At 36.1% G+C, this 24,230-nt stretch overlaps 1 protein-coding gene across 6 annotated transcripts in view; it reads right to left on the reverse strand.

Moving 5' to 3' along the window:
* LOC132106410 (gephyrin-like) overlaps window positions 1-18,527 on the reverse strand; it is an 85,872-nt gene extending 67,345 nt beyond the window's left edge. For all 6 annotated transcript variants that reach the window (XM_059512068.1, XM_059512067.1, XM_059512066.1 and 3 more), the window contains exon 1: window positions 18,375-18,527. In XM_059512068.1, coding sequence (XP_059368051.1) covers window positions 18,375-18,438 — 64 coding nt within the window. In that variant the 5' untranslated portion in view covers window positions 18,439-18,527. The remainder of the gene's footprint in view (window positions 1-18,374) is intronic.
* Between the last annotated feature and the right edge of the window lie 5,703 nt (window positions 18,528-24,230).

Raw genomic sequence — 24,230 nt, forward strand, 5'->3', positions numbered from 1 at the left:
GGTCACATATGTGCCACTTTTGTGAACAATTGTGTTTTTCCTCTAAATCCTTCATGCAACCTACGATTTGGATCTGGAATGATTTATTTTATTTTTTTTGCAACTTCATGTCAACTAGCAGACATTAGAGTAGTAGACTGTCTGCTTAATATCTGCTAACACTTTATTAAAGTGGACTGTTGAAATAAAGTGCAACCCAGAAATTGCTAGTAACTTTCACAAATAATTACAAGGAAACAGCAAGTAACACATTGAATTAAACATGACATTTTGAAGTTCTTAAAAATAGCTAAAATAGTATTTGCATTGAAAAATGGCCATATAGTGAGTTCTGCATGGAAAAACATCACTCACATTTTCTTCAGAAAATCACCACCACTCAACCACTTATTTTAAATTGTAAGTATTTTTCACAATAATACTGTGTTTACTGTATTTTTTTTGAGCAAATAAATACAGCCTAGGTGATCAGAAGAGACTTCTGTCAAAAACATTGAAAATCATACTGATCCCAAACTATAGGGAGATTAGCATTTTTTACATTTCCCCATCATCATATCACTTTAGATCATCTGGAACAATTTTTTTGTTTTTTAAATATCGACCACTTTTATGATACTTTTGTGGTGCTTTTGCACCATGAAGTGCTTATTTTGTGTGGAAAATAACATTTTAAAAAGGTATGAACTTTTTTCGCTGAACTGTTCCTTTAATCCCTGACCCTCCAGTACATTTGAACATCTAAGCAGGATTTTCCAATATTACACTCTATAACTCATAAAGGCAAACCGAACTCTTTGCGTCAGCTCACAAGAAGATATCTGCTCCTCTCAGTAGACCCGAGTTCAGCCTCACTCTCTCTCTGTCCATCAGCATCAGCGTCCTGAAAGCCCTGACCTCAGGCCGGCCCCATGTGAGCCGGACCGGTGCACGGGGCCAGACACCGACATTAAGATTTGATGGCGTGGTTGCATGATCTGCGAGTCTCCTCTCATAATGGTGCTAGTGAACAGGACAGAGAGTAGATGAGGCTGAATTATTCACCCCTGCCATTACACACATGCTGCCCTGTGAAAGCACCTTCCTCCATTATTTAAAGCCGGCGAGTATAAGCAGTGGCTTTTACAGCGTGTGGAGAAGAATCCAGCACAATGGAGTGGGTGTTACTGAGGAACCAACAAACCATCAGAGAAAGAGGTTAAATTTAGACAGGGAAGAGGATTGAAGCCTCCAAAACCTAATTTACTCTTTCCCACGTCAGTCGACAAGAATCAAACACATCTGCTGTATTTAAGGAGAAGCTATCTATCTATCTATCCATCCATCCATCCATCCATCCATCCATCCATCCATCCATCCAGCATTTTATCAGTCATTTTAGTAATCTATAATTTCATCTATCCATCCATCCATCTTATTTGTCACATTAGCAATTTATAATTTCATCCATCCATCCATCATTTTATATAACTGCACATCAATCCATCCATCCTTTTATCTTTCCTTTTAGTTATCCATCCATCCATCATTTTATTCTTCCATCCATCCATCCATCCATTTTAGATCTATATATCATTGTATCGAACTAGCATTCTATCTATAAAATTATAAATGTTGCCTTTTCATCTGAGAAAAAATAAGCTAAAGTTTAGCAATTACTAAAACTAAACCTGAAATTAAAATAAAGTTAAATATAAATACACATAAAATTATAAAAGCACATAAAAAGTCAATAAAATTTAAATGAAAAGTGAAAATGTAAAAAAGAAGATAAGTAAATAAAAATGTGAATAATACCATAATAGTGTATAAACACTACTAAAATAACACTGAAATAAAGGCATCCTCACTGCTCTGGCAGATATAGCTGTGGATACGAATGCTGTTTCTCCCACAACTTTACAAATCGTGATGTGGTGAAAACCATGTGGGAGAAAGAGAGTTTGTGAGTGGGCAGGTCACTGATGACTTCATTAATCCCCACTTCCTTAATTAAAGAGAAGCGCTCAATGGATGGTAATGAAGCATGTGGTGACTCATCAGAACACACACACACACACACACACACACAAACACACACACACACACACACACACAAACACACACACACACACACACACACAAACACACACACACACACACACACACACACACACACACACACACACACACACACACACACACACACACACACACACACGGCTGTGTAAACAAACACGCACTTTACACACTGACATTAACTCAAGACCTGACACAAACACTATGGGAAAGTTTCTCTTTCAGCTTCTATTTCAAACTCAATAGAACGCTCCATAGCAACAGTTGCCCCATGACGTGACGGCGCGGCCGCCATTATGGACTGAAAACTGAAGGAAAACGGCGAGAAATAATGGGAGTCAATGGCACTGAAAAACTTAACATAACAAAAACGTAACAGAACTTATTTTTTTCTGGCCGTCATATCTAAATATGAAAATAATTTAAAATACATTAATGAGGATGACTGACATTAAATGACGTTAAATGACAGAAAATATATGTCTATGTGTTGGTTATGCATGGCCTAATTACCCTTAGGAAAATAGTATTTTGGGACAAAATATTACTATGGAAGTACTATAAGACTACTATAGAAATACTATAGCGGCTCTAGGATATTATAGAGGTATTACAGAACATAACATACTTCTGTAATACCTCTATAATATTTTAAAGCTGCTATAGTATTTCTATAGTAGTCTTATCGTACTTCTGTAGTATGTCCCAGATTACTATAGGCCTAGTATTCCTATAAGATTACTATAATATTTTGATTCCTATATAATATAAGATTCCTATAGCACTTTTTTGTAAGGGTATGTCCCCCCCCGAATCGGCTTCATTAGCCTACCACTTACGGTTTGCAAAGATACAATTATAAAATTATTGCAAACCTTTAATCTATCAATATTTATGTTCTATTATGCATTTTCCTTGTTACATGAATAACAGAAATTCATGAAATAATATATATAGGCAGACACACAGTAATAAGATTTATTCAAATGTTGATTTTGACATTAGTGAACATCACCATCACCATATATATGATTTGGAAAAATAAATAAATAATCTTGCAATCTAGCAAGTGCACACATGAACTATAAACAGTACTAAAATGGAAGTGGTGCCATAAGATCTCAGTAATTAATCAGACACCACCATCTATTGTGTGTGCATTTGTGTATGAGAAGTTTGTTTGTATTTTTTTCTTTTTGTGAGAGAAGATGCATTGACATACAATGGAAGCATTAGTCAAAAAGGTGTATAATCTAGCAAATGCACACATGAACAAAAAAGAACTCTGACCATCTTTCGGAAACTAGTCTATTATTAGCCAGCTACTTGCTAGCCAGCTACTAGCCAGTTCAAGTTTTGTATAGATTTCTAAAAACGAACAGCAAAACCTTTACACTCAAACTGGCGCTAACGATTTCAGCAGCTTTCAGTCCATAATGGCGGCTGCGCCTCTGCAGCGCAATCTACAGACTGTTACCCATAACAAGAGTTTTGCCTCTTGGGCTTCTATACTCTTTGGATACGTAGAGATGCCTGGATGTGTTTATATACAGTGCAGTTACCCCGGAAAATATTTGGACACTTAAGTGTCTGAACGTCATTGCATTAGGTACAAAATATCAACTAAAATGTCTCAGATGCTGCAGGATCTTTTCACTTCATTCTCTTTATTAATATTATTAATGTTTTTTTAATCAGCTGGTATTTTGGTGATTTTTAGATGTATGAAGTCAAGTTGACTGGCTTTATTTTCAACACTATATATTTTTTAGCATTACAAACAGAGCAAAGGTCTATTTATTGAAACTTAAAAAAGGCACTTAACTGAAATGGAATATAAAGCCTTGTTACCGTGTGCTAACTTAAAGGTAAAAAATAAAAAAATCAGAATAAAATGAAATAAATTAAATAAAAATAAAATAAAAACTTAGATGTGTTGTTATTGGTGTGCTAACTAAAATTAAAACTAAAACTATTACAAATTGACTTCACTAAATAAAATACAATAAAATAAATAAAATAAATGAATAATGAAATTAAAAATAAATAAATGAATAAAGCAAGCACATAGCTAAATTACTAAAATGTAAACTTTTCTTAAAAAGTGTTTGATATTTTTTTTTATGTAATGCAATGATATTCAGACATTTGTAAGTGTGATTTGTGTCCAAATCCTTTTTTCATGGGCATGTCAAGCTTAAAACAAATTTCCAGCATGGCTACACACAGAAACAACTCTCTTACAAAGTATCATGACATGTAATGTCACAATCTATTAATCTGAACACACACAAACTCATGTTCACCATTCCCTTGACAGCAATTCCTTTTTACTGGCAATCAAGTGTGTGTTACAGCGGCTCTTAATGAGTCCAGCACAGATAAAACCTCTCCGCCACATGTTTAAAGTCAACACCAAACACTCTTAACCCATTTTACTTTACTATTTTTTAAGTGAAACAACAATAAAACAGCTCAAGCCTTGAAATTATCCATCAGGAATTGATCAGAATGTGTTTGGAGTGGACAGACATCTTTTTACAATAACATGCACTGCAATAAATCATTCAAAAGAAGAACAGGAACAGGTATTACAGTTTTTCTCGATTGGTTTGGCTCATTTCTTGAAACCGAGATGACATTCTCAAAATAACATGGACAAATCTCCAAACCACCTTGCAATTGTTCACAACAGAATGTCATTTTTCATTGGTTTTATCAAATTGCAAATGCTTTAGTACATGTCTCAAGTGACTCTGTGCTTTTTTTCAAATGATTATGTACAAGTAGCTACAGTTAGCACAATGAGCCCACATTTAGCACATTTTCCAAATAATTAGATCTTGCTGATCTAAACTGATTAGTTGATTTTTCAGTGAAATGGTTACTCTCTCTAAAACATATCAGCATGGTTTCATTGTGTAAGTCATCATATGCACAATTGTCTGTTCAACTGTCAAAATTAGTCAAAGATATAATACCATGAAAGAATTTCTTGGAACATTTGATAAATTTATGACAGTACTTGACAATCAATCAGGTGAAATTAGAACTAACGAAGGAGCAGTTTCCCACATCTCAGATGACCAATCAAACAGTTTGTTTAGTTACCTGACAGGTGTTGTCTATGATTATGACTGCTGCCAAAAGTATATAGACAGAGCTTGGCCCGGGGCCAGTTTCATTTGCAGTGTGAACATGGAAGCACCTCGCCAAGTAGAACAGCAACTTCCTGCTCGAGGAAGAGGAGGAAGAAGAGGAAGAGGAGGAGTGAGAATGCGTGGAGGAATAGGGGGAAGAGGCCGAGGAGCACGGAGGCACCATGATGTCCCAGATGAAATCCGGGCCACCCTTATTGACCACGTTATAAACCATCGCCTCACAATGGCAGAGGCAGGTCGCCGAGTGCAGCCTAATGTGCCTCGGTCTACAGTCTCCTCCATCATCCAAACCTTTCGCAGGGAAAACAGGTACAGAACTATTCTATTGAACTATTAAGTGTTGGTGTGTTTGTAGGCCTAGAGTACTGTAATATCTTCATGTGATGTTATATGATACTATAAAAATGACAAAGAAAAAAAAATGGAGAAAATACTGTGAATAGTATTCCAGTCACTGTGCAGTGCATCACACTTTTAGTACCATAAAACAGCAGTACAATTACATTGGTAACTCATTTTGTAACAAATTTACAGTGTTGACCTTTGACTTGTATGTCTAGGATTGGACGACAGCCTCAAGTGGGTCAACCTCAAACTTCTAAATGAACAACAAGAATGAGAAATATGCAACATGGTCATTGCAAATAATGCCATCACACTGAGACAGATTCGTAATGCAATCCTTCTAGACAATGTAATGTTCCAAAATATAAACTCTATCAGCATCTCCACAATAGACCGGGTATTGAAGAAACATCAGATGACCATGAAACAGATTTACAGGGTGCCATTTGAGAGAAACTCTGACAGAGTGAAAGAGCTGCGGTACCAGTATGTGCATGTAAGTCAACTACTGGTTGTCTATCATTGTAACACTATTACAGTAAGACATGGTTACCACTTTTTTTTGTTTTGCTTTATCCTTTTTACCTTCAGAATGCAGCTTTGTGTGACCAGAGCATTTTGCCTAGAAATTGTCTTCAGTTTTTCACTCCCTCTTTTTACAGTACTTTAGATCCTCCCTGCAGTATCTGTCTCTACTTGACTGATTAGATTTATTTTTATTCTATTGTAGAGAATAATGGCATTAGAAGGCAACGAAACCTCTCACATCCTAGTGTTCGTTGATGAAGCTGGCTTCAACCTGGCCAAAGGTCGAAGGCGTGGCCGTAACATCATTGGCCACCGAGCCACTGTGGATGTCCCAGGCCAGCGAGGAGCAAATATAACAATGTGTGCCGCTATATCAGAAAGAGGTGTGGCCACACACATTCCCAGTTTAGGGCCCTACAATACACAAAAGCTCCTAAATTTTTTGGACCACCTTTATACTGATCTGATCCCGGAAAATGAGAGAGGTGAAGAAGGACCTCAGCTACCACATTATGTCATTGTGTGGGATAATGTGAACTTCCACCGTGGCCCACGCATCAGAACCTGGTTCACCACCCATCCCCGGATGCTAATAAAGTTTCTTCCACCTTACTCTCCTTTCCTAAATCCAATTGAGGAGTTTTTTTCAGCTTGGAGGTGGAGGGTGTATGAGCATCAGGCTCAAGACCAGAGGGCCCTGCTGCATGCAATGGATGCTGCATGTGAGGACATCACAGGGGATCAATGTAGGGGATGGTTGAGACATTCACGCCGTTTCTTCCCTCGCTGCATCGCAAGAGAAAATATCCGTTGCGATGTGGATGAGAATTTATGGCCTAACAGAGAGCAGCGCGTCAATGGCCATGAGGATGGTGGCCAGGAAAGAGAGGGTGACAATTGCGACCACTGAAAATATTACTGTACTATAGTTCTGAAACTTTATTTACAGTATGGTAGGCTAGAGTTTTTTTTGTTTTTTGTTTGTGTTTATAACTGTTCACATTTACAGAATCCTGTATATGTTTTCTTTTCACAGTATGTTCTCTAATGTTAACATTTCTTTGTACGAATAAAAATGTTTACAGTTTCCTTGAGTATGAGTGGTTTATTGGAGGCTGATTTTACTGTAAAATCTTTTAGTTTTATTCATAGTGGTATTCTGTTGCTAGACCTGTGCCTCAGTGACAAAACGTCTAAGCATTTTGACTTGCAGTGCTTAAACAATGCCAAAGGTATAATGCATTTTGGGGGCATTGACTATTTATATGTGAAGGATATTTAGTTTTGACACATGGATAAACTGTTTTGGGAGAGATATGAGCTTTTGCAGGGGATCCATGGTGTTGTGCTAAACCATCCAGGTTATTTTGACAAAAGCACTAAATGAATGCACATGTGCCAAGGCAATTGAGAAGGATCTGTTCTATTTTGACTGTACTGACCTTTTATATGGGAAAGGAATCTGCTTTTGAAGCATGGAAGAAGAGTTTGGGGAAAGATATTTGATTTTGCTAGTGAGCTATAATGTTGAGCAGAACTGTAAGACTGTTTGGCCAAATGACCTTATGGTTTTGAGAATGTCATCTCGGTTTCAAGAAATGAGCCAAACCAATCGAGAAAAACTGTAAGTAAATAGGGTCACTGTTGATTTCATGTTGACTTTAACATTGCAGAAAGCTTCGTTTTGCATTACATCTAGACTCAATACTCAAACACAACAATTTCCTGTGTGTGAAAGATGAATTAAATCCCAAATCCATTTGAAAGGTCAGTATGTCAGAGTATTTGGAGCAGATTCATTTGTGTGTTTATCTGTAAAATTATGGTGGAAGATTTGAGGTATGTCCAAAAAGTTTTTCATTTTTTAGATGTATTAACCCCTTTTGCAATATCACACACACACACACACATGTTTGTTTGTGTGAAAAGTTGGGACATCCCATAGGCGTAATGGTTTTTATACTGTACAAACTGTATATTCTATGGCCCTACACCAACCCTACACCTAACTCTAACCCTCTACTTTCTGTATTTTTACTTTCTCAAAAAAACTCATTCTGTATGATTTATAAGTGTTTTGAAAAATGGGGACATGGGTTATGTCCTCATAGGTCACACTCTCCTTGTAATACCTGTGTCATACCCATGTCATTATACAGAGTTGTGTCATGATATGTCACAAAAACAAGAGCACACACACACACACACACACACATACACACGTGTTTAAATTAAGCACTAAAGCGTAAAGATGTATTTTGTCCAGATGAGATTCTCTCTTTGTTCACTTTGGCTGTGTTGCAGTAAGCAAACTAACAATACAGTCTGTTCAAATGGAGATTATGGCATGCAAGAGTAAGACAACGACAACAACAACACACCCAGCTACACCTGCCAGTCTGTGCCTCTTAGGCCTGAAACTCCAGCTATCCACACATCCATCATTTTATCCATCCATCCATCCATCCATCATTTTATCCAGTTATCCATCCATCCATCCATCCATCCATCCATCGTTTTATCCAATTATCCATCCATCCATCCATCCATCCATCATTTTATCCATCCATCCATTGTTTTATTCATACATCCATCCATAGCTTTTTCCATCCATCCATCGTTTTATCATCCATCCATCCATCCATCCATCCATCGTTTTATCTGTCCACCCACTGATCCATTGTTTTATTCATCCATCCATCCATTACTTTATCCATTCATCCACTATTGAGTCAAAATAGGGCCACATATACTTGCAAAAGAATTGAAGTGAAGAAATTAAAGATTTGCAAAGGAAAATGAAAGTATTGGAAAAAAAATAAATGTACTTCTTGCAAACCAAAATAAAGAATTGCAAAATATAAATGAAACTGAGCAAAAGCAATGATTTTGCAATATATATTTTCAATGGCCAAAACTCCTAATCTTTTTGCCACGTTGCTTTTATTTTGCGTTTCATTCAAGTGTAAACTTGCAATACTGTTTTTACCCTTTGCGTTTCACGTTTCTGCTTGTCTTACTTTCTGGCACTGTTATGACACGGGGGTAGAGTCAAGGGATGAGGGCGTGCACAACAGGTCTACCTCAAAGCTACATCATCAGCTGGAGACTTAAAGTGCAACAGATGGAGGTAAGTCCTTTTATTTGTCAAAATGAGTATTGTTTTGTTTACTAAATGTGATTAGTATTACCATCATTTGCATTTGCATGAGTTAAAGAAGATCATTTATTCACGTAAACAAGTTGAAGCAATACTCCACCCCCATGTCAAAACAGTGCCAAAAAGTGAGATGCGCAGAAATGTGAAATGCAAAGGAAAAAACAGTGTTGCAAAATAAAAGCAGCACTGCAAATAAATTAGGAGCTATGGTCATTGAAAATATGTTTAGCAAAATCATTGGTTTTGCTTGGTTTTCATATTTTTCTTGCACTACTTCATTTTATTTTGCAATTCTTTTTTTGTTTGCAAAAACCACATTATTTTTTTCTCTATACTTTCCTTTTCTTTTTCAAAACTATATTTTCTTTTGCAAGTATATGCGGCCCGGTTTTGACTCTATAATCCATTGTTTTCTCCATTTATTGTTTTATGTGTCATTTTATCCATATATCCATCCATACATCCATACATCCATCCATCTATCTATCTATCTATCAGCTAAAAATGCACACACACCCATTAGTTTATGAATAGACATCAGGTGAAAGCGTAACGCATTCAAATGCATTAAACAAAAAGATCTGGATGCTGTTATGCTATTCACATGTATTGATTAAAAATAACACCTGCAATCAGGCATGCTGCCATTTTTAATCCATAAATGGGATAATTGCAATAATTCATTTAAAATAGACTCATTACTCACCTAGCATTTACATTCAGGTGACTAACTCAAAATACCTAGCAGTATAACTGAGCTCAGGTCGGAAGAAGACCTGGAAGGAGAAGAGTTAAAACACACACATTCAATTGCTCATGCTAAATAACCAGTGGGGATTGTATCTTATAACTATTTATGACTTTGTCAGGCGTCTAAATTTAGCAGCTTGTGTAAATGTGGTCGATGCATGTCTCTTTGATACACATGTGAGATTGGAATGCCGCCCACACAATCCTGTGCTATCCAGATTTGCTAGAGCTAAGAAGCAGAAAGAGAGAGAAAGAGAGAAAGAAAGAGAGGAAGATAGAGAGAGTTGTGTGCTGTCTGGAGCAGAGAGTTTCCTCATTGGCAGTTCAGTTCAGTGACTGCATTTCAATGGTCCTGCTGTGGAAGGACAGAAGTCTAGACAGAATCCAGCTCAGTGACATGCAGAAAGGTGATACGTGTGTGTAAAATCACAGCTCTAAAACATAAAAACCTTTACAAGAGACACTGGGGTGAAGACAAAGCTTCTCATTTCCATTTGTGTCAATAACACTGACCACTGCATTGCCGTCGAAACGTCTGGCTCACAATCTCTGATCACTGCCAGGTCAATTTTCACACACAGAGAGTTTTAGTTGAGCTTTAACAGAAAACACCAATTAGACAACAATATGCTGCACTTTACTAATGAGGCGTACAAACAGCGTGACAAGTTAAAAGTAATGCATTTTATGTAATTACTATAATGACAGCGCTGTGTCAAATGAAAGCAGAAGTGCTCTGTCACTGTCACAATGATTTATCACCCATTTTAGCGTCTGACGGGTGAAAGTTATACCCTTATAAGTCCAATTGCTTTACAGAGTTTTGAAAATTTTAGAATTAAAGAAAATTATCCTTTTCCATTTATGGGTGTACAATTGGATTGGATGATACTGAACTGCAATTCAAAGAATTTTAATGTGAGTGATTAATTCTGAGAAATTACTTGTTCTTTGACCTTTATACACAAGAGTTAAATAAATACGGTGAAATATATGAACTTCCATCTATCCCTCCATAAATCCAGTGTATAAACCATAAAACGTCAAGGCTTTATAAACTTTGTTCAGATCTTTCAAACAAGGCTTTTAGCAAGATGACATTCAAAGCTCTTAGAGTTAAACCGCTAAAATTTGCTAGGTTTATTATAGTTAAATAAAACTAAATTAAAATCAAATAAAAAAACTGTTCCTTATCTTGACATTAAACATTCATTAAAATAAAATATATATATATATAAAAAAAGTATATTTCATCTATAAATTTAAAATAATTAATAAAAACCTTACTGACACACACACACACACACACACACACACACACACACACACACTAGGGCTGGGCAATATTTTGAATATTAGGTATAATATCGCAATAATTTTGATGACGTTGTAAAATTGGAAAATATAGTGAATCGAATATTTAAAATTCAAGCATAGTTTCCCAAAAGAATGCGCCGAAGTTCCAAAAACGGAACATGTTATTGCGGACTGCTCTACACACCTCTACTATGCGAGTTCTCATGAGTGCAGTTGCCAGATATCAAGAGTTAAAATCCCAGAATCAGAGCTTCACTGTTACATAAATACATTTTCTTCCTGGGGTTTTACTTATTTTAAGCAATCTGGCAACCATTCGCACTCAAACGCTCGCTCCTCATGGAAGCGCCACCACATATGATCTGAAAAACAAACAAACAAAGTTTGGCAATCTAAATGAAAGCATTCAGCCGGTCTGTGTTCTGTCATGAGATCTTGACTGTATTGTTTGCGATTTGTGGTAGCTATATAAATGCAATATATAAATGCAAACTCAAACTTAAAATGTAAACTCAATCACTGTTGTGTGAATAGAGAAACGGTCGCCGTGATTTTGCCAAGTAAGACATGTTCCTAGAACAACATCTTCTGATGATCCTGGATCAACATTATATATATATACTGTATATATATAAATATGAAATACCTAAAATAGCTCTCCATCTGAGAGGGCTTTTAGTGCCAGTGGGAACATAGTTTTTTGTTCAGAGATAGTAGACTGACAGACTTATGTTCTTAGCTAAAAACTTGTAAAAATACATATCCCAGTTTAATTAGTTCCCCCCAGATGCACAGTGTAAACTGTGAATTTCATGCACTAAAAACGTTGACAGAATGCACTTTTTGTACTTGTTTCTCACTACTTGAGTTACATTATACATGTGTTCATTTAATAAAAAGCAGTGATAGTCTAGAGTTTTTTTTATTATTTAAATGCAAATGCAAACAGAGATATATATTGAATATCGTACAAATTATGACAATATCAAGATATATATATATTTTTTTTATATATTGCCCAGCCCTAACAAGCACACAACAAAATTTCCATTCAAAATGAAAATGTAAAATATGAAAAATGTTAAATATTAATACAACACTTCAATAGTATCTTGATGATACTAGAACAACCCTGAAAACTACATTAAAATTTATTTAAATTTATTATAATTTTACTTCCTTAAATTCAAATTCATATTGCAATTCTTCATCCTGTTTGCTACCTCAATTCAAATGTATTCTTTATTATGCTTGACTAATCAAACACCATTAATGATTGGAAAAGAAGACAAAATCAAGCAAATATGAGTACCATCAAAAAAAGAAAACACACTGCAATGAGCATTTATATACAAAACCAGTGTGAACCACTGATCAGTTAAAAGGTTTTCTGATCTGAACTACTTTTCTTGGTCCCCTTAATAGTAACTCATGTTTTGTAGAAGTGACAGGAAGATGGCGGTCCTTCTCAAGGTCAGATTGGGTTTATTTTTAGGCCAGTACTCACCAAGGTGAGGATGCTAAAAAAGAAGACATTTGGAGACACAGTGCTAAAAGGGGGTGGAACTAAATATTTCAAAACCCAATAGCTACTGAAATATGAACCTAAACTACACATATGAAGAAACTGGAACCCTTTCGGTTGGATCTATTAATCATGTGATCTTTAATTGCAGCATGACAAATCTCTTAACCAATGACATGCTAATTTTCATTTGGCTCCAGTAGATTGCTTCTACTGAACAAATCAAACCCTACATGGAACCAGTGTTTTTAACTGAAACGTATATATATATATACATACATACATATATATATATACATATATATACATATATATATATATATATACATATATATATATATATATATATATATATATATATATATATATATATATATACAGTACAGACCAAAAGTTTGGACACACCTCATTCAAAGAGTTTTCTTTATTTTCATGACAATGAAAAATGAAAATTGTAGAGTCACACTGAAGGCATCAAGGGCTATTTGACCAAGAAGGAGAGTGATGGGGTGCTGCGCCAGATGACCTGGCCTCCACAGTCACCGGACCTGAACCCAATCGAGATGGTTTAGGGGTGAGCTGGACCGCAGACTGAAGGCAAAAGGGCCAACAAGTGCTAAGCATCTCTCGGGGAACTCCTTCAAGACTGTTGGAAGACAATTTCAGGTGACTACCTCTTGAAGCTCATCAAGAGAATGCCAAGAGTGTGCAAAGCAGTAATCAAAGCAAAAGGTGGCTACTTTGAAGAACCTACAATATGACATATTTTCAGTTGTTTCATACTTTTTTGTAATGTATATAATTCCATATATAATTCCACATGTGTAAATTCATAGTTCTGATGTCTTCAGTGTGAAGTCATAGTCATGAAAATAAAGAAAACTCTTCGAATGAGAAGGTGTGTCCAAACTTTTGGTCTGTACTGTATATATATATATAACTTTTGTTAATTAAAATAAAGATAATTATATTGCCTTGGAATATTGCCTTGGAAACTAATTGCTGAACTGAATTAAATTGAATTAAGTTCTAAAATGACAAAAATTTTAATAAAAATGAAGTTAATAGTACAATATTGTGACGAATGCACACCGGAAACGAGAGATCCAAAAGCAGTGTTTTAATAGGGTAATACAAAAATAATAATCCAAAAACAGGCAAGAGATCATAACACAAAATCAGTCCAGAAACAAGAAATAAGAAAATACAAGGGATCGTGAGAAAACCGGGTGACAGAAAACAAGGACTCCATAACACAGATAGAAAACAGACCGGTTTATATAGATAGGTGAAGACGATGAAAGTGGAGACAGCTGAGTGCAATTAACAGGTGTGCAATTAACCGTGATGAAGGGACAGGCTTTGTGGGAAATGTAGTGCCTGCAGTGGGGTGCCTATGGGGAAGTGAGAACACTAGTGGACACCCAGGGAAACAATTCCTGCCGGCTGAGACTCGAACTCACAACCCTTCTATTGCGAGTCCGACACTCTAACCATTAGGCCACAACTTCCCCTTGAATAAAATACAGAAATAAATAAAAATGCCAAATCAAGTAACAAAATCACTAAAACTTACATTAAAATGAAGACTGAAAATACAAAACTAGAAGCTAATTTAAAAGATTAATAAATACTGTATAATAATAATATATAAACAATACTTAACACTGGATAAAATGAGTTTAATAATATGCACCACTACCAATAGCTAGTTCTTAAAAACACTCAACAGACACTCATTCACATGAGTGAAATTCTTTCTCAATGCCCTCAAAAAATATAGGCAATCCAAGTGAATGAAAGTTGAATGGCTCTAACAACATCTCTGTATTGTTTCCAGGTGTCACACTTTTTCCTACCCAACATCTTGGAGTTGCTGTATGCTTGTCATGTTCCTAAAACCGCCACAGTGTTGCTATGCCAACCAAAGCTCCTCTCAACCCCAGAGATGGGGACAGTTCTGGTCATATGACCCTACTGTCATTGGGGAAGATTGAGCAGATGTGGATGGGGCCTTCCGTCATTGGATGATTAGTCAAGCACAGGCACACAAGATTGAAGTAAAAACACAGACTGATGTCAAAGGTCAACACTATCATCCCTGATCACTGAACACATTTATCTTTCCATTGTTGATAATAAAGATACTTCAATAGCCCGTAAGTGAGAGTCTCAGAGGTGACTGGCAAGATAGAGATCTGGAAGGAAATCACTTTCAACATCGTGAAATCCCACAGCTGCACAAAGGGAAGAGCAACAGCAAGGAGAGAGAGATTTCTTAAAGGTCAGATGACACACACAGAATGTGATATCTCTCTCCTCTTTCTTTTTACCTTCCTGTCTTAATTTCCCTCAACACACAGGCCTTTGGTGATACAGAGAAAGAGAGAGAGGGTAACTAGTAGAAGTGGAAATGGTAGATTTGTTACCAAGACAAATATTGGCAATCTTCCTGTTCAAATGTCATATCTGAATAGAGGGGGTCGCAAAAGTAATCTGATGCATGACAAGCGTGACCACTGCATGTTCATGAATGTGTCTGCTGGCTTGTTTTTGCTTTACTGACGTGGTGAAATTCATTAGAGGTTTTTAAGGTGTTGGATATTGATTTTGATGCGGTAATCACATTAGAGCATATGACAAAACAATGCAGGCCAATACACCAGTGGTGCTATAGCCTAGTGGTTAAAGGAGCAAGTCATGAACTATCACCACTGTGCCACTGAGCAGGATACTTTAACCTGAGGTTACTCCAGGGGGACGATTCTAGAAAAATACACTGATAAAAGCATCTAATAAAGGGCTAAGCACTACAGAACAATGCAAGGAAACACCCCAGTATCACTGATTGCCCTTCAAACCAGTAGTTGGTCATCTGGATTTGTAACCAAAAGGCTGTATGTCCAAGCCCCAAAAGAAGTGATCAATGAACTATCACTATTGTACTCTTGTGCAAGACTCTTTACCTCACATTTAACCATAGTGACCGAACCTGTAATAAGTGTTCTGATAAAAGTATCTGATAAATTAGATAGTTCTGAACAATGCAGGTCAGTAAAATAGCAGCCCTGTTTTCCAAGAAAAATCTAATATTATATACGCAACCTGTCCTCCAACCAATATGCTCATATAGGTCGTTTGTCCAAATCCCTGAAATACGACCCATAAGAGCATATCCTACAATTGCGCCCCTATCGGCAAAACGTCGTTTTCATATTAATGTTTTGTATTCTTTTATTTGCACTCTGGTTTGTGTTTCGTGTAGCTCAGTTGGTAGATTATTGCGTTATACCTTGATATGTAATCATGCTATCAAGGGTTCGATCCCAGGGAATGGATATGCACGAAAATGTATATGCTCAATAAATCATAATTTAGCATGATTTCTGTGAGGGTTAGGTTTAGGGGTGGGGTTAGGTGTGGTCATTCGAAACGAATAAGCAAACTAGTAAAATATGTAGGAAATACTGTGAGATCGTTGTAAAAAGTCCACACATTGCATTTAACGTGCGTTTTGATTGGTAATGACGTGATACGTCATTTCATGACGACAGACACAACGCGATACTGTCATTATTTTTACGCCCGCTAGAGGGCTCTTAACTTTAAAACGTAAATATAGGTCATAATAAGGTGCTTGCACAAACGATCTATATGGTCATTTTTTGTTGGAGGACAGGCTCTATATACCAAATGCTTGTTTGTTCAAACCCTCCAAGGTATAATCCATTCCGCTATTGAGAATGTAACCTCTGTTTACTTAATGGGGACTGCCCTTGCAAATAGTTACTTCATATAAAACACAAATTAATGTATGAATGTAATCATTTTAGCAATCAGCTACTGAAAAAAAGCCACTAATCTCAAAACTTTGGGAAATTTCCTGTTTGATGCCTGGTTTTGCAGAACTAAAGAGTCTAATAAATGACAGAGCATAACATGCAAGACAAATACCCCAGTAGCACTTACTACCCTGTACATTTCCTCTTGTAAAAAAAGTTTAATATTTTAAATAATAATAAAAAAATAGGTTGCTTGGTTAACCAATAGGTTATAGGTTCAAGCCCAACCAGGTTTGATGCATTGTGCAACAGAGCAGAATACATATCCTCAGGTTACTTCCATGGCCTCTGTCACAAAAATACATCCCCTGTCACAAATGTACTGATGAAAGCAAGTCTGTAATCAAATTTGGGGCCAAATCCAATAATATAGGAAATAAACCTATATAGTTGATCTAAATACTGGGGGAATGTGTCATCCTTCAGTGTCTCCTGCCCTAACAAAAACCATCAGATAAATGACGAGAAGAACATATACGGAAATACCCCAGTGAGAAGCGACAGTCGCTTATATTTCAGCACAATATATAGCACTAGACGCAATCGAGTACAGCGCTCACGGAGCGGTCGCAACATTTCAGCACCGCGGACAGCGCTCATGAGCCGCCGCAGCAATTCAGCACCGCGGACAGCACTCATCGAGCGACCGTTGTAATTCAGCACCATGGACAGCGCCACCACTGCTGCTGGTTTCCCCGCTCTACAGCAGTGAGGAGGGGGGGGAGGTGAAGCGGGGTTTCCCTCAGAGCTGGATGGAGCTCCTCTCTCTCTCTCTCTATCTCTCTCTATCGGTGTCTCTCTCTCTCTCCCCATTTTTGCACATTACCACCTTCACCAGCGGATTTTCATGAGAGGGTTATCACCAATCACATCACACGAAAATCCGTGGCCTCCGGGTTTTTTCCCTCTGCCTAAAGCTGTATTATCCTGCCAATTTAGAAGATTTCAAACACAAAATACCATCGTTCAGTAACTCGGGTCTGCATTTGATTTCATTCCATTTTTGACAGAGGAAGGGAATTAAATCGCATAATATACAGTCTTTACTCAAACAATTAATTTGTTCTAAACCAAACCACAGAAAAAACTTGAAGCACGAATGGAAATGACCGGCGAAGGCATGTTTGCATTAACAAGACTGTCATGCAGAGAGGAAACCAGCATTCTGCCCTCGATTCACAGCCATCCTCACTAATATCAGCCCACTGCATCCACTGTCTCTGACAGTAAATCACATCTCTTTCACCGATGTCTAAATGGCCGGGTACTTCACAAATAATACAACATTCACTGAATTAAATTTGCTCATGGAACGGTGTAGCGTGAACGTTGAGCTATTTTTAAAGGTGCAACACACACACACACACACACACACACAAAATAATTCCGCAGATAAAGCTATATCCTCCTATAAAAAATAATTATAATATAACAGATACACATTAACCAGAAGCTGGGCTGTTTTTTCGTGCAGGAGCTCTGGCAGGTAAATTAATCCTTGGCAAAGAGGGAAAAGGCTTTAAATCACCGCTGTCCAACAGAGAAACACACACAAATGCACACATGCACGCATGCACACAAACACACACACTTGGGGAGGAGAGGCACCGCTGGAAAACAGCTGGAAATTCGCGGCCACTTTCCATCAATATAAACCCCAGGGTGACTTGAAGGATTCGGGCCTTTACCTGTCAAGACGCCGACCCGGATTTGGTGGTCGTGGTTTGTTAAAATCATCCCGTCTGTCGCCATATTCAGCACCGCTGTCGCCGCACTGAGAACTCCAGGCAGAGCCGAGAGCCGAGAGCCGAGCGCATCGAACTCTGGAGGGGAATGAGGGAAGCGCGCAGGCGAGAGCAGCAGAGCGAAGATTCAGCGCTCATAATATCTCACTGGGAAATCAGCGAACAAACAAATGTCTTGAGATTGTAGGTTTACACAATTATAGAGTTTTAATTATGTAAAACAAAAAATGAATTTTCATAATTATATACATTACCGTTCAAACTTTTGGGGTCAGTTTGAATTCATGTGAATATATATATATATATATATATATATATATATATATATATTTGTTACAAATATATTTCTATTTTAAATAAATGCTGTTCTTTTGAACTTTTTCTTCATCAGCGAATCCTGAAAAATATAATGGTTTCTGCAAAAATGTGAAGCAGTAAAACCTTCAGAATGTTTGTTTGTTTTCAGAAAAGTTTATTGAGCAGTAAATCAGTATATTTCTGAGGGATCATGTGACACTGAAGCTTTGCACCAGAGGATTAAATATTTAATATATTTTTAAATAGAAAACAGTTGTTTTAAACTGTAATAATATTTCACAATATTATTGTTTTACAAAATTATTATAATTTTTTTAATTATTATTATTATTATTATTATTTTCTTTTGCTGTTGTATTTATCAAATTAATACAGCCTTGGTGAGCATAAATTCCTTTTTTTATTTTATTATTATTATTATTATTTTTTTTTTAAATACTCTTTCAAATCTGTTTTTATACTATATTACATTATTACTTCATAAAACCAAACCAAACTTGAATTCCTCTTATTCCAGACTTAACTTGTACAATAATGATAATATAACTCATTCTATAATAAATATTAGTATCAGATTAACAGAATATCTTAGTTTCTTCTCTTTTTATAAAATGCTTGAGCTTGTTCGTGTTGTTTGTCTATTATTGGGTCTTGGAACCTGATCACCCAGATATTTGTAAAAAAAAAACAAAAAAAACAACAACAAGTAAATCTTTGATCCTGACGAGTCTTTATACTTTTGAAATAACCAAAAAAAAAATGGTGACTCTACAATACAATAATTGTATTACAGCTCTAATTTTAGCAATAAACCAATTTCCCCACCCACAGATATCAGTTAAGGTTCTAATCAATTTTATTTACTCAAAACATTTGGCATCTCAGAGAACCCCGTGATGTCCTCTTTAAAACAGACAAGGATTTAATACGGTTTTAATGATCTCAGAGATATTAAGAAACTCATGTCCATTACAAAATATATGAATCACTGGCTGTCATGTGGATGGCATCAGTGGATTATAATGCAGGGGCTGCACACACACACACACACACACACACACCTGTAGTCTGGCTGAATGCCACGCTAGTAATGCATGTGTGGGCTTTTCTACATGAACTAACGAAGAGCTCCATCGATTCCTTTCCTGGACTCACAGAACATCGCAGAACAATGACGTGCCAATCACCGCTTGGGTCACAACCTTTCTTATGTCTGGCATTTTTGATTTATTAGCTTTGAAACACAGAAAGTCTCCGGTTTTCAACCTTCCTTCTGCAGATGATAGCAGCCCTGACCTGTGCAAATACAATCACAGCCTGAAGCAGAAGCCACGTTCTATTTATAGCGCCACATCATGCTTCTGCGGTGTGTGATTCTTCTTGTTAATTCTCATGGAAAAAAAACAGCATGTCTTTTCCTTCTATGTCAAGATTCATTATTCATGAGCACATTTATGTGTTGGGAAAGCATAAAGAGAAAGATAGGTATCAATGCAACACTTTACTGAGAATCTGTGAGGGAACAGGTATTGTGATGTGTTTTCTAAACTATTGCATTGATTTTTTAAGGTGTTCTAAATGGTCTGTGGGATTTTTTTTTTCCAGAGTTGTTAATAGGTAGCATGTATGTGGAAAGTTCAAAGTGAGCATACGAGCACCAGCCTCATTATTTCAGCTCTGCATCTCTGAACCTTCTCTTGCATAACACTTCTGTCTGATCATAAAGAAAATCAAGTACATCAGGCATACAGACTGGAAGCTGCATCTAAGATGCTGACAATTTTATGGAGAACTTGCACAAATGCAAGAATTTACAGAATCTCCTTACTGACTGACTATGCATAAACTGTGTAAATGTTTATTAATGCTGAAAAATGTTGTGCTGCTCCATATTTGTGGGAACCATGACACTGGTTCACATGCTTGCTTACTTATAAGTTTTGTTGAGTCGTGTAATTGATTTAGCACGCGTTAAACCTACAGATTTTACGCTCAGATACGGTAGAACTGATGCTAATAATTCAACCGCTCATGTTTATTCACATGCTGACAGAACGAAACTAGAAGAATAAACCAAACCAGATCAAAACAGATGAAACCAGACGAGAAAAGAGAGGCAAGAAAGCAACAAATTAGAAGAATATAAACAGCGTTGAAAAATAACAAAATAAAGAAACTCCTCTTGGGGGGAAAATCTTGGGATACAGACTTGGGATGCAAAAAACTTGGGATACAGATAATAAAGGTAGAGAATAATAAAACATAAAAAAAAGAAAAAAATCAATTAAAGTTTGTTAAAATCAATTCAAGTAGAAACAGAAAAGAAGAAATAATTTTTACGAGACTAAACAATAGCCTACATTATTTATCATAAGTCAGATACAGATAAATACCACATGTAAATGTAAACAAAAAGCATGATTGTACTTTAGAAATAGTTTCACTCAACTTAAATTGTATGAAATTTAGTGAAGAAAAATAACTTTAAGAACACTGTAAAACCCGACAAGTAAACTTAACTCAAACCATTTGAGTAAACAGATTGCCTTGATTTAAACCATGTAAGTTTTGAAACTTTGCATTCAAGTAATTAAGTGATTAACTAAGTGCTGATTGAGCATTAGTGATGAACAGCAGCTGTTAACAAACAGCATCACAGAAGAAAAGAGAAACACAAGAACTACTACAACTGACTTCAGACACAGCCTTAGATGAAATCAACTGAAATAAAATACATGAAATCCCTCAAGATCTGATTAAACAACACCACAAACAGCATCACCAGCTCCACTTATTAATAACCAGACTGACTTTATTTCTGTCAGACGTCTACAGAATATCTTATTGAGAATGAACTAAGGTTTAGATGTTGATTTATTGTTTCATTTGAAGTAACCATGTTAGAGATCAGTGTTTGCTTTAGTTGTGCTCTTGACCCTTGACTTCTGTCTTTGTGTTTTCTCTGGCTGTTGTAACCACATGTTTCTGAAACATGTTTGTTGTATCTCAAAAGCCCAGAAAAAATGCCATTAGCATTTTATACCTAACCCATTGATGATAAATGATAATCATCAATTATTGAACTGTTCGTAGTGTAACCTCTGATGAAATAAGTGTTATGTAATTAGTTAGATAATATAGTAAAAGTGATTCTAAGAAGCAGTGGTTCTGTGATAATTTGTTAATATAAAATGACTTTCCAAACAGTTTGGTCTTCTATAGTGTCAAACAGTCACACACAGACATCAATAATCAGCATATGAACCTCAACAATGGTTACCATAATAAAAATAAAATGCAGCAGAGCATGCTGGGAGCCATAGATTAGCTTTGTACTATAATAATACCCAGCATGCATTGCAGCATGTTTTTTTTTGTCACCATTGTTGAGGTTCATATTCTGATTATTGATGTTTGTGTGTGACTAATTGCTGCCACAGAAGAAAGATGTATGTGCATAAAGTGTTCGATAATTTTATGTAAACAGGTAACGACGAAACCACTGGCTCTTTGAGTGACTTTTCATTATAATAAACTGAACTAAAATTACGCAGCACCTCTTTAGTCAGATTTTGAACTCTGAACAACTCAATAACTGATGATTGCCATCACCAGTAAACTGCATAACAACCAATACCTGTTAATATTTTCTCTGTTTTTTTGAGTTATAACAAACATGTTTTAAAAACACATGACTATAACAGCCAGAGAAAACATAAAGACTGAAGTCAAGGGTCAGGAGCACAACTAAAGCAAACACTGATCTCTAACATGGTTACTTCAAATGAAACAATAAATCAACATCTAAACCTTAGTTCATTCTCAATAAGATCTTCTGTAGACGTCTGATAGAAATAAAGTCAGTTTGATTATTAATAAGTGGAGCTGGTGATGCTGTTTGTGGTGTTGTTTAATCAGATCTTGAGAGATTTCATGTATTTAATTTCAGTTGATTTCATCTGTTCATCAGTTGATTGAAGGCTGTGTCTGAAGTCAGTTTTAGTAGTTCTTGTGTTTCTCTTTTCTTCTGTGATTCTGTTAACAGCAGCTGTTCATCACTTACGCAATCAATTACTTACTTAATTGCAATGTATAGCTTCTATTTCTGAACTCAACTGAATTAAGTTCAGAGTACTCATAACTGTTAGTTGTAAAACTTAAATGGTTAAGCAATCGGTTTCCTCAAATGGTTTGAGTTAACATAACTTGTCAGGTTTGAGTGAGGCTGTGTCTGAAGTCAGTTGTAGTTCCTTTCTCTCTTTTCTTCATTAATTCTGTTTGTTAACAGCAGGTGTTCATCACTAAGGCTCAATTATCACTCAATCACTTCATTATTTAATTGCAATGTAAATCTTCTTTCAGTGAACTCAACTGATTTAAGTTCAGAGTACTTAAATGGTTTAAGGCAATTGGTTTCCTCAAACGGTTTGAGTAAAAACCTAATTTGTCAGGTTTTTAAGGATATCTGTTTACTCAAACGGTTTGAGTTAAGTTACTTGTCGGGTTTTACAGTGAATGTATTGATAGGAAATGGGATATTAAAGGTCTACTACAAATAATGAACAATCAATTGGAAATCGAATTAGTTAAATATTTACATGAAACTGGTCTTAGCAGAACAAAGCAATATTATATATATGGTCTGTAACTAGCCAGAAACAAAAAGAAGAAAGAGGCAAATAAATAAAGAACAGATGAGACGAGACAAGCTCACATTTGGCACCATGTGTTGGTTTTTGCAAAGGTTAGCATCTAAATCATCATCTAAACAACACTAGATCACATAACCTCAAAATGAACACATAAGAGGTTACACACACACAATGATGCCAGGAATCAAAAAGACAAGAGAAGAGCACATTAGCCATCAGTTCATTACACAAGCGGTCCAACATTGAGGCTCTAATCATGAGTCACGTACTGCTCACAGAATGATCTCCTACAAACCGCCACTGGACATTTAGTGTGCTTGAATTATGTTTGCTCTAATGCATACTACTTTGAGAAATGCATTTCTAAATCACTGCAAAATCTTTTTTGATGTTGATTGTTATGTTTTGAATCTTGTTGAATCCTGCCTTGTCGATCCTCTCTGAACCTAGTAGGTTTTTGAGGCTTAGATCTAGATTATGAAACCAGAGAAATCAACTTCAGAGCAACTCATTCCATTGTGATTTCATGGTGACTTTAACCCTGTAAATCCTGACATATGAATTAATAATCAAATAATTCAATTTACTGAACCTTTGGATAAAATAATAATAAAATGAAATGCTTTATGTTTAACATATGATACTTCAGGCTTTTTTCAGACTGGCTCATATAATCTGATTTAGTGACAATATTAAGAACAGAACAGCTACATTTTTGCAACTCGATGCAGATGCTGATATTTATATGGACAAAAAGTGATGACATTTTCATAGTTGTAATGTAAATCAGTATAGTAGATACTTAGATAAAATTATATAAATATCAATT

Source organism: Carassius carassius, chromosome 27, assembly GCF_963082965.1.
Source record: "Carassius carassius chromosome 27, fCarCar2.1, whole genome shotgun sequence".
Taxonomy (NCBI): Eukaryota; Metazoa; Chordata; class Actinopteri; order Cypriniformes; family Cyprinidae; genus Carassius; species Carassius carassius.